The sequence below is a fragment of the Pteropus alecto genome, unplaced genomic scaffold (genome assembly GCF_000325575.1).
Source record: "Pteropus alecto unplaced genomic scaffold, ASM32557v1 scaffold101, whole genome shotgun sequence".
In the NCBI taxonomy this organism is placed as follows: Eukaryota; Metazoa; Chordata; class Mammalia; order Chiroptera; family Pteropodidae; genus Pteropus; species Pteropus alecto.
In genome coordinates this window covers 12908550-12920952 of record NW_006432945.1, presented here as the reverse complement: position 1 = coordinate 12920952, position 12403 = coordinate 12908550, and the positions used below count along the sequence as shown (strand labels likewise).

The window sequence follows — 12403 nt, the reverse complement described above, 5'->3', positions numbered from 1 at the left end:
ACCATGCCGTACATTACATCCCCACGACTTACTTTATAACTGGAGTTCGTACCTTTTGATTCCCTTCACTCATTTTGCCCAACTGGCAGCCCATGCCTCTGGCAGCCACCAATCTGTTCTCTGTATCTATGATTTGGTTTTTGTTTTTTTAGGATTCCACACATAAGTGAGATCATACAGTATTTGCCTTTCTTTGTCCAACTTATTTCACTTAACATAATGACCTCAAAGTCCAACCATGTTGTCACAAATGCCAATATTTCCTTTTTTATGGCTGAATAATATGTCACAGATATACATACCACATGTATATACCACTGTATCCATTTGCTCTTAATGTCAAATCCAAAATATCATCACCAAGATGAACATCAAGGAGCTTAGCTGCCTGTGTTTTCTTCTAGGAGTTTTATAGTTTCAGGTCTTAAGCTCAAATTTTTAATCCATTCTGAGTTAATTTTTGTGTATGGGATAAAATAGTGGTCTAGTTTCATTCTTAAGCATGTGGCCTGTTTTCCCAACACCATTTACTGAAGAAACTGTCCTTCCCCACTGCATATTCTCAGCTCCTCTGTCATAAATTAATTGACCACGTATGTGTGGGCTCATTTCCGGAGTCTTTATTCTGTTCTATTGATCTGTGTGTGTGTTTTTATGCCAAGATCACACTGTTCTGATTACTGTACCCTTGTAATATAGTTTGAAATCAGGAAGTGTGATGCCTCCAATTTTGTTCTTTCTCAAGACTGCTTTGGCTATTTTATTTTACCCCATTTGGAATTTTCATCAAAAATATGAAACTGATATGAAAAGCTTTTTTTTTTTTATTTTGAAGCAATTAAAACAATTACCTATCATGCTTATAATACCTTTCCTGGTTTGGGTTTAAAATTTTGTTTATCATGCTTTTTTATATATAAGCTTCTTTATTAATTTCTATAGTGCTATTATTATTTAAATCATTTAACTGATCTAGACTCTTATAGTAAGTGGTAAAATTGAAAGCTAAATTTCCTGCAAATGGTTTCCTGGCTACTACACCAATTACTTAACCTCCCCCTTCACCACTGATCTGCAATGATCACCTTCAGCACAGGTTAAACTCTTAATTACCCTTCAGTTGGCTTTTAAATTTTCATTATGTTCCTTTGTTATAGCAGTTAGAATACATTTTAATAACTTAGTGGGTAAATGCCATTGTAATTATGCCTATGACTCATTCATTCTACCAATGAATTAGAGTCAGTTGGTCACAGTCTCTGCACAACCTTAAAAAATATTTTTGGGCTTTTTTTATTGGAATTGTATTAAATTAATAGTTATGATAACTGATCTATTCAAATTGTTCTATAATTGTTTTAATCTATTTAAATATTTTATTTTTATTGAAAATTATACATTTCATTAAGAATGCCACTTGTATTAGTATGCATCAGCACTATTTAATCTGTTCCACACTATAATAGCCAATTTCAATTGTATATTGAAACGTTTTACTGTATCTGAGCTCTTTCTCTACTTATCTCTCCAATATACCATCTTAAGTTTTTCCCAGCTTCTTGAGTTGAATGCCTACTTCATTTACTTTAATTCTTATCTAAAAATGAATATATTTAATGACAAATTTCTGAGGACAGTTCTGATGACATTTCATAATTCTGATACACAATATTTTCACTAGTATTATTTGTTTGTAGCGGCATCTAGAACTACTCTTTGACACAAAGGTATTCAGAAGAGTCTTTAGTTTACTCTCTTCCCGATTATCTGCCTGTCCAACTACGTATTTATTTATTTGGCATTCTGATAGAGAATGTAGTCAATCCATTTTTCTAAACGCTCCGGAACAACTACCAATAATGTATATCTTTTGATGCAAAGTATGAAGTGAGACAAGTACCTATAGACCAAGTTTAACTGATCTCATTCAAAGGAAAATCCAAAGTCTTTATAACAGCCTGAGGAAGTGACGCACCAGTGGCCACTGTTACGTTTGTGCCGCATTTCTACTTTTCTCCACCCGCCCCCACCCCTCCGCTCACTCCTCTCCAACCACACTGGACCTCTGGACGATGCTCCTGCCTCAGGGCTTATTTGCTGGTTGTCCTGCTGCCTAGAACTTCTTCCCAGAGTTAACCATGTGACTTGCTCCCTCACCTCCTCTCTGTTCGAAGGTATTCTACCTTTATTACTGTTAGTAGCTCTCCAACTAGCAGAAGCTTGGTTACAACTGTGGTTTTTGTGTTTTGTTTTTGTTCAATAATGTATCCCCAGAGCCTACAGTGCCTGGTAAATAGCAGGTACTCAAAAAAAATCCGGTAGTGGAATAAATGAGTATTTAAAAGCACAGGCTCTGAAACAATAATGCCTGGGTTAAATTCTCAGCTCCCTCCTCTTACTAGTTACATTAATCTGGACAACCTTCTTAACTTATCTGTGCCCCAGTAACCTCAAAAAAATAGAAAAGAATAGTAACAGTACTTATTTCATAGTGAAGTTCTGAGAATTAGTTAATACATGTAAAGTACTTTGAGCAATGTCAATGAATATTAAGTACAAAATAAGTGTTACCCATTATTACTACTTAAATTACTTCTTGAACTGTATTTTTAAATCACCCACCCGTGTTTAAGTTTTAATCAATTATTAAAAATTTCTAATAGTTTTGCTGTACATCAATGCTAATGCTTACACTCAAGTATGGTGTTTTCATGGCTACTCAGAAGTAGATACGAGCCAGTCTATGAACTCACTATAAAAGAATAGGCCAAAAACATGCGTGAATACAAAGACAACACCAAAGTGTAGAGCAGTCACACAAACTAACCATGAAAGTAATACAGTCATCGAAGTAATGGGAAAAGAAAAACACAAACAAAAGCTGTACGATCCAAAAAAATTTTCTTTTCACTTTGATAAAAAAAACTGCACTATCACATAAAGTGAATATACAAATGAACATGCATTTTAAAAATGCCTCATTTTCTTCCTTTTACTACAAAGAATAATATTAGGACAATCTGTAAAATGTGAATAAGATACAGGAATTAGATAATGCCACTATAACAATGTCAACTTCTTGCATTTAAAATTATATTGTGATTACATAAGATAATATTCTTGTTTTGAAGGAAACACACACTGGAAAAAGGAACATTATGTTCGTGCTTTATTCAAATAATCCAGACAAAAAAATTCTATGTGTATATATGTAAGAGACAGAATAAGAATGATAAAGCAAATGTGATCAAATGTTAACATCTGGACAATCCTGGATAAAGGATATAAAAAAATTTCACCATTCTTGTAACTTTTCTCTAAGTCTGAAATTATTTCAATATAAAAAGTCAAAAAAAGAAAAAGGCGCAAAGATCTGGCCTCAAAATTAGATTTGACAAATATCAGCATCCCCAAGTCACAGATGAAGAGAGTAAGTCAAAATAATCATACAATTAATTAGAAGAGAGTTAAAGCTATAGTCTACTCAAACCTATAGTTTACTTTCCAAAGAAAAGCTTAATGTTTCAACATAATGATGAATAGTTCATTAGCAGATTATAACTTTCTTACCCATGACAGAAACAAAGCCTTGATTATTCATAATTTCCTCTTATAGTATTTCCTTCCTCTCAAGGTCTGATGTTACCATTACCAGTATGTCAAAAAAAAATTTTTAAGCTCATCATTGATGAGCAAATAAATAGCTGATTATGCATCAGAGCTATCCAAGTCCTAATCAATACCACAGTATTCAAAACAGCTGTCATTATGACAAGACATTCCAGTAAATCAATCTATGATTTTATAACTCAGATGACTATATTCATGGTACCACTAAAATGTACTGTTAACTGTATCATTTACCTGAGAACTGCCACTGAAACCTGGAGGTTGGCTGTATTCTGTGGAATCAATAATACTACTGCAAAATGAAGAGAGAAAAATGTGATTTCAGTGTTTACATTATTTTAGCAACAGAAAAAGTAAATCTAAAATATACCACAGATAAATCCAGTATTTATAATTCCTAAGCAAAGAAAATATTTATTGCCAATAATCAGATGTCAAATAAATGCATAACCCATTAACAAAAAATTCAGTAAATATACCACCTTAAACATGCACACCATGAAAGAACGTCAATAGAAAATAATCAGAAGACAAATGTATACAAAGATGTATTTGTTTCCATTTTGTTTTAGAGAGGTTAATAAGTTGTCTGGAAAGAGTACCGGAAAAAGAACACAAGCATGCAATCAAAAGCTATGGTTTACATATTGTGCTACGCAGCAATGAGCTATGTGCCCTTGGACAAGGATCTTATAACCACTCTATTTCCTATCTGCAAAGTGAGATGAGCAGGGACTACCTTACTCTAGATTATCTAGAGTCCCTTCAGCTCCAAAATGTTGTAATTATCTCATATGAAAGAAAACTATAAAAGGAGTGGAATAAATGGTAAAACACCAATAATCTTTCTTCCATAATCCGAAATCTATAAACCAATTTTCTCTGTCCTGGTCAAACATTATTTGCTTCCTGCATTGGTTCTTTTTATTTGGTTACATCCTGTGCATTCTCCTACTGAACCCTAGAAAAACCTCTGGAAGTCCAGACTCTCTTTTGTCTTCCTATTAGCTCTATCATACCACTTCTCTCTTATCTCTGCATCACTCCTGTCTCCTCCCTGTCTTTAAACAAAATAAATTAGCCTACAGAAGACAATGGCACAACATATATTACCCACGATAAACCAACAGTTATTTATATTTTTTAAAACTCTTCTTCCCTATTTCTACTGTAAAAATATTTATATTATTGTCTACCCTAATGAATGTAAGCATTTGAGGGTACTATTCCAATAGTTCTCTCTACACACTTATAAATAATCATTATTTTACTTTAGTACTCAAATAACCTCAAAGGTTATAACGTGAAAAGCACTCTGAAGAGCACAGAGCTTGAGTTTCAATCCTTAGCAGCTAAATGATTGTGGAGAATTTACTAATATGACTTGGCCTCTAGTTTCTCCATCTATTAAATGAGGAAAACACTTCAGAGAGGTATGAGATTTAAATATGTGTGTTAAGTTCTCAGTATCAAAGTCAAAAAATGGTAACAATTCAATAAATTTACCTGCTATTAATAAAAGTAGTCTATAACATTCAACCTCACATTTTCAAAAATATAAAAAAATCAGATGGAAGTCCTCACAGCAGTCTTTTAAAAAAAAGCAACACATATTAATAGATCTTAATTCATTGTTTTCCTGTTTCAATAGTAAGACTTAATTACACAAGGAAGAGCATTCTAAGCACCTATGCTACAAAGTAAAGAACTAACACAATCTTGTAATGGGTTTCTTTGGATGAAATATAACCAGCGCTCACTTTCTTGCACAGAGTCAGGTATGACAAGATCACATACTATTTTCAGCATATTCCATCCAGGGACTAATAGGGCTAAAAATGAGGAGATGCCATGTATTCGAAAATCTCTGTTACTTTCACTAAGAAAACCCAATCCCCTAGGACTTGTATAAACATTAATAAAAGTATGTAGCTGCATACTTAGAAGTCAATAGAACAGAGCATTTTCTAGATATGATTTTTATGGAGTTTAATTCATATTTCTTTGACTAAAATCTAAACAATGATATTGATACATTAGTGTGTACAGTGAGATAACATTTCAAATATGTGTTAAAAATACTCATCAATTTGTTGAGATATTGAAATTATAGGTTTTAAACAGTATTTTACTAATATCTGCAGGATTTGAAATTTATCAGGTCTAATTTTATTAAGAAAAACTTATTAATGTATTTAGGACTGTAATAGAAGAAATATGAACAATAAACCTCTCTAATTCAGCTTTTTGAACATGTGTGTGTGTCTATGTGTATAAAGTAACATCATTAGGAGAGAATACGACAAAGCACTGACTGGGTTGGTTGTCTTGATATTACAGCTCGGTGCTATATTAACTTCTTAACTCTGAGTTAGCCGCAATCATCAGATGGTAATAACAACAATAAAAACAGTAACAGCTATTATTTTTGAGCATTTACTATGCACAACGCACTGACCTAAATAATTTAAACCTCATAACTCTTAGATACTATTTTCATTCTCATTTCTCAAGTGAGGAAATCCAGGCACTAAGTGATAATATATTTAACAAATCACCCAAAATCAGTGACTAATCTATCTACTAACACTAATAAGTTAGCAAATAGCAGAGTTTGGATTCAAATCCATGCAGCAATCTATAAATAGAAAAGAGAATCATCAATTATTTCAAATAAATGTCAATAAAGTGATAAAATTTTAATAAAGATATCAAAAATAAATAGCAAGAGCAAAAAAAACATTTCAGGGTAGTACCTAAAACTGAGTTAGAAATAATATACTTGAATCAAGAAGGGGAAAATAAAATTTAAAAATTCCTAATGTTCGTGCTGTTGACAATAAGATTAGCTAAAAAACAAATGAAAAATGTGCAGCTGTTAAACCAAGTTGCAAAGGAAATTCATAGTTATGCAGCTACATGTTAGATAACTACTCTCACTTATTCACTTTAAGAAGCAAAGATATACACTTCATAATTAAGACAGACAAGTCATTTTGTATATAAGTTATATCTATAATGAGTAGGTAGATGAGAGAAAACAGTATTTTATTCTTGATAAAAATAACAGGTGACTAGTTTTAGACAGGACTTTCATTTGAAAAAGGATTCACATTTAAATTATCACTAGACAACATTAGCTAGAAAATTTAAGCTGTGAGCGAGATAAAGCACTTCGAGATCATTTAAAACTGAAGATAAAGAAAATATAAGGTTTTTAAATAAATAAGGGAAACTGAATGAACCAAAAGAAAAATGTCATGTACAGATGAAATTAAACTAACTGCTGTCATGATTTTTTCACTATGAACATACAACAGAGAAAAATAAATTACATCTAATAAATTATATGGAGCTATAGCCAATCTGTTCCTTTCTAGTATTCTACATGAAATTATTGAACCGGTACCCCAAAACAAAAATACTAAGCAATATGCAACCTGATAATAATCAACATAGATTTTAATGATTACCAAAACAATAATTCTTGGTTATTAAAAACAGATCAATGCTTTTCTGTCTATCTCTTAACATAGAGCTTTTTCTCTGCTACAACAGAGAATGATACTTGATTCAAGTATCATTTCCTTTACATAAAATTGAAATGTTGAATTTTAAATTAATAGTAAATCCCATTCACTAAACAACCAAAAATCTTGTGGCCCCAATTTTTTTCTTCCCCCCTCCCCACCGCCATAGTTAGATTTCTTTCTGTCACCACATATTTGACCACTTTTACCCCGTCTAACCTCCCCACCGCCCCCAACCCTCTGATAAGCACTCGTCTACTGTCCATGTCCATGAGTCTGTTTGTTCTGTTTGTTTGTTGCTTTTAGGTTTTGCGGCCTCAATTTTGCAGGCACCTTAAGAGATACTAGAAATCAGTCTTTCTGTTTGACTTTTCCTAATTCCTCATACCCTTTAACATTTGACACAATTATTCAAACAAATCATCCAAAATCAATGTGACTATTCTATCTATTAACACCAATAACAGAGGCAGCTAAACCTACTGAGGGCATACAATGTGCCAGGCATTAGCATTTCTTTAAATGTACTATCACATTTTATCAGTCATGACGAGTATTATTATGCTTACCTTACAAATGAGAAAACTGAGGTATACAGAGGTTAATAAACTTGCCTACAGTCAAACTGCTAATAAACTATGAAGTTAAAACTTGAATCTCAGCAATATAACCCCAGAATCCTTATGTGAGACTGCCAAAGTGACATACATTTTCTTTTTGAAGAATCACTGCCCTACCATTTTCGAACTGAAAGTTTCTATTTATCTTCTTTTCAATGTTTTATTTTAACTCCGATGATTTCCGAACCTCTTTCACCTCCCAATGCTCTAGAATAGGGATGCCTGTGTTAGAATACTGGCTATGTACTAACTGTGTGATGCTGGGCAAATTACTTCATCTCTATGACTCAATTCCTCCTCTGCAAAATGAAAAGGATAAAAAAAATACCTATTACACAGCATTTGTTCTGAGGGCTATATGGGATAATACATGTAAATTACGAAATAGCACCTAACACAGATGCTGTATTATGCTGATAGTTAGAATTTCTGCAAATAAATACAATTCTCCTCTAGACTTAATTTTAACTATTCTGGTTTTCCCAAGCCCACAAACTTGACCTGAGGTATTTTAAGACATTCCGAAAGGATATGTAATTTTATAGAGCAGGGAGTAATCAAGTTAATAGAAACTTTATCCCATCCTCCCCAAAAGATGAAATAAGTTAAAGGTAGTTATGAAACTTTAGTGTTGAGTATCTGAGTTTTCTTTTATGAAAAAATAAGCATATTTGATTTAGAGATATATTTCAAAACATTTCGGTAATATACACATATTCGCTATCTACCAAACCAGTGTTAACATACTTTTAAAGTATGATCCCCCAAGCCTGCATTTGAATCTCTGGGATCCACCTCAGACCTAATGATTAGATCTGAGTATAGGGTTCAGAAATCTGCATTTCAAATAAGAGTGTTGACTGATACTCATGCATTTTGTAATTTGGCCTATTCATACCTCAGGTTTCAGAATTGAAATGGAATGTCAATACCTTCACCAGGCTGTGATTATTTTAACTCTCGAAATTGAAAGTCTATGTACACCAAATTTTAATCAGAATTAATGTGCCAAAATAACTGATTTTCTATCCAAAAGCCGTGTAACTATGACAACAGGGTTCTAGGGTCTCATATTCACAGCTGTATCCCCAGTGCCTAAAACAGTGTTTTATACATGCCTGATACACCCCCAAAACTGGCTGAGTGACCGACAAATAAATTCTTCTAATATTCCAAATAAAGGAAACCGTACTGTTTCAAAAAAAGGTTTTCATAACTTGCTACATTTCTATTATCTATCAATTTAATGAGAAATTACAGATGTATGAAAAGCACCCTTATATTATTGCATGCAATTTTTCTGTGCTTCTTTTTGTTTAGTTCAGAAATTCTATAAGATTCTTCAATGTCCTGCATCACCTAGGACATCAAGTTCAACTCCCTTGCATTGTATAGGGTCATAGTTAAGGCAAGTAACCCTTGTACTCCCAGCAATGAAACAATCAACTGGTTTCACTACTTCTCCCATACAGCATATAAACTTCATTAAACTACATCATTTATGTTCAAAAGTCCTCCATGCAGGTATAGCAGATATTTCTTAAGAGATGTTAATAATCACCTAACCTTGGGGAGAAGCTACTTAAGAGATGAATCCAGGGAAAGTTTCTAGGCAAAAGGAACGGTATACATAAAGGTACCCTAATATCCTGTTTTGGGAGTTAAATTAAACTCTAAAGCACAAAAATAGTAAGCAGGGTACAAGTGATTATAGAAGACCAAGAAAAAGAGCTGGATCTAAACCAATTTACATACAATGGAAGGCTACTTTAGAATTTTAAGCAGGAAAGAAACATGAGCAGATTTCCGGCATTATACTACAGGACAGTTAAAAGACCACTTGCTAGACTCCACGTGATACTGAGTCTAAACAGGTGGCAGGAAGAGAACAGACAGGGCATGACAATTACAGTTAATCATGGTACACAGAAGACAAAATTTCATGGTTGGGGGGGCGGTCCTGTTATTTGTCTTCTGTTTCTCTTTTCATTTAAACACATAATAATCATAAACCCAGAATCTATGTAAGAGATTCAGTGACTTGACATATAAAAGTCCTCATTATAGAAAAAAACACGCAAATCTACAAAAAGTCTTTTAAAAAAGTAAACCTGCTTAAAAAAGAAACCAAAACATTATGGTGAGGAATAAAAACAAAAACTGTCTGACATTTCAATAATAAAGCTAATAATTATGGGGGAAAGTCATTATAACTCCAACTCTATACTATTTCTTAAAAATAAAGAAAAATCAAATACTGATAGTATAACATAACAGTCTTTCCAACATGTTCCATTTCACACCTTAATTTTAAGGGTAATTTTCCAATAGTATTTAAGGGGTATATAATTTTTCCCAAGTGTCCCTCTCAAACCTTGAGGAATATTCAAATTCCTTGTCTTAAGAAAACATCTTTTGAAGAAAATATGTTTGCCATTTTTCCTTCAACTGGTATCCTGCCTCAAGTCTGCCAGAATCTCATTTGACAATAGCTCTGCATACTATTTTACCAATTCTCCAATAACGTTTTCATAGATTTCAAAAAACCCTATATCTTTTAGAAGATCTATTTTATAATAAGACTACTTCTCACCTTCTAGGCCAATAAAATCCTAATCCTATCATCTCCCCAGCTCTGGACTGTTGCAATTCTAACTTTCCTCCCAGCTTCCAGCGGCAGGGGGTTGAAAGGGACACAGATAGTCAGTCTCTCCTCTACTTTCCACATGGAAACCCCCAGCAAACATTTTAAAATCTAAATCAGATCCTGCTCAAAACTCTCCCATGACTTTCAATCATATTTACACATTTCTTTCATGTGTCACCTTCAATGTCACCTCCTTGAAGAAGCCTGGCTATCCAAACTAAAACAGAACAGTGTCTAATACATCAGAGATTCAATAGAGCCAATTACATGAATATAATACTATATTGTCATGTGTTAATAAAAGCCAGCAGTGAGAGACTGAGTAACAAAGACCTGGACACAACAGATGGGAAGACATGCTACTATTACACAGAAAGGGGTAGAATAATGGGAATTGTCAGTTTATTAGTAAAATTTTGTGATAAGACAACTTTTGCTTGTCTGCATGCACTCACGTAATAAACATCTCATTGACAAAGATCCCATTCATATCAGAAAGTGAATGCTAAGCTTAAAAATAACAGCAGCTCACAGACGGAATCATTTTCAAGTGTTTTAAAGAATATAAAGCATGGAAAAAACCAGCTGAATTAAAGACAGCTAAAGTAACCCCGGAATCAACTAGAACTCACAAGGATCTCCATAAAATGGTTAAAAGGGGAAAACAGCAAATATCCCAGGAATGCTCTGTAACTAGAAAATTCCCCATACCTCTTTCTCCTTTCCCCACATATCATACCAAACCAGACCCACAACAGCTTTCCTGAACGGACACAGGCTGTGAAGGCGAGTGTAATCTCTTGTACTGGCATTAAGACTGCCTGGTAACCCACGTGTTATCCTAAATCTACTCGTCTGAAAAGCTTCCATTGCACCATTATCCTAAATGGACTAGCAAGTTAAAAACATAAAATGCTCTTAATTTAAACATTTCAAACAAAAAAGTTCAAATTCAAATTGTAAGTAGTACATATTTCATCAAATAAACTTTAGAAGAGACCACAGACATTCACTGTGTTTCACAAACACTTAGTGAATGAGGCCAGTCACTACTACTGTTCTAAAGCCCAGGAAAAGGTCACAAGCAAGACAAATGTAATCCCTGCTCTGACAGAGCAGAAAGACAGAAAGACTTAATTAAATTAATAACGGAGTTATGAGGAAATGCCAGGGAGATCTAAACTAACAGATGTTTCTAATTCCCTCATTTGAAATCTGGGGAAAGTGATCTAAGAAAATTAAACAAGTTATGAAAAATACCCTACGTTTTACTTTATCAAATTATCCCACAATATTACCATTTCATGTCTTCAAATTATAGATTTTTCAAAGTCATCTGATTTTAATTCAGAAGAAATTTAAAGCTACCATTATTTCAAGAAATCCAACAAACCTTTAACCCAACAGTGAATTCATAATATTACACTATTCTACTCAGTAACTGTTCCTGGCATGAAAATTCAAAGCATTAAGGAAACAGATGGGCCATCTGAATCTCATTTCTAGATCATGACCAAAAGTAATTTCTCAGGGGTTTTGTACATTACATGGAAAAGGCTCCCAGGGACTTGTACTATATGTGCACTTTATAGCATAAATCCTAAGCAATTATGAGTTTGAAGCTTTGTACCTGTGTGATGGAGAAGGGGCTTCAAATTGAGGCACTGTGCTATCCTCACTGACAGGAGAGTATAAGCCACTCATTTCCTGAAAGCACAATTATTTGAGTTATAGCAGATGCTCCAAACAGAAGATGTATAAATCAAAACAAGATACGATATTATATTCCTTTCAGACTCCAGGTTTTTTATAAGTCCTTCTTTGTCTCAACATCCAATTCTCTCAATGCTTCCTCTCTGCAGAGTATAAACGCATGAATATCTAAAAAGTTAAGCTTTTTCCATGGTACACATTCTTAAAGAACTAGAAACTCCTTAATATCGTCCATCACTAAGGAAGCCATAAATGCCAAAAAA

General features: G+C 33.5%; 1 protein-coding gene across 1 annotated transcript in view; it reads right to left on the bottom strand.

The window, feature by feature from the left end:
* COP1 (COP1, E3 ubiquitin ligase) overlaps positions 1-12403 on the bottom strand; it is a gene marked incomplete at its 5' end in the record, with an annotated part of 101619 nt that overhangs the window by 53171 nt on the left and 36045 nt on the right. Inside the window, 2 exon segments of the mRNA XM_025044000.1 lie at positions 3865-3922; positions 12058-12134. Of these exon segments, the coding sequence (XP_024899768.1) occupies positions 3865-3922; positions 12058-12134 (135 nt within the window).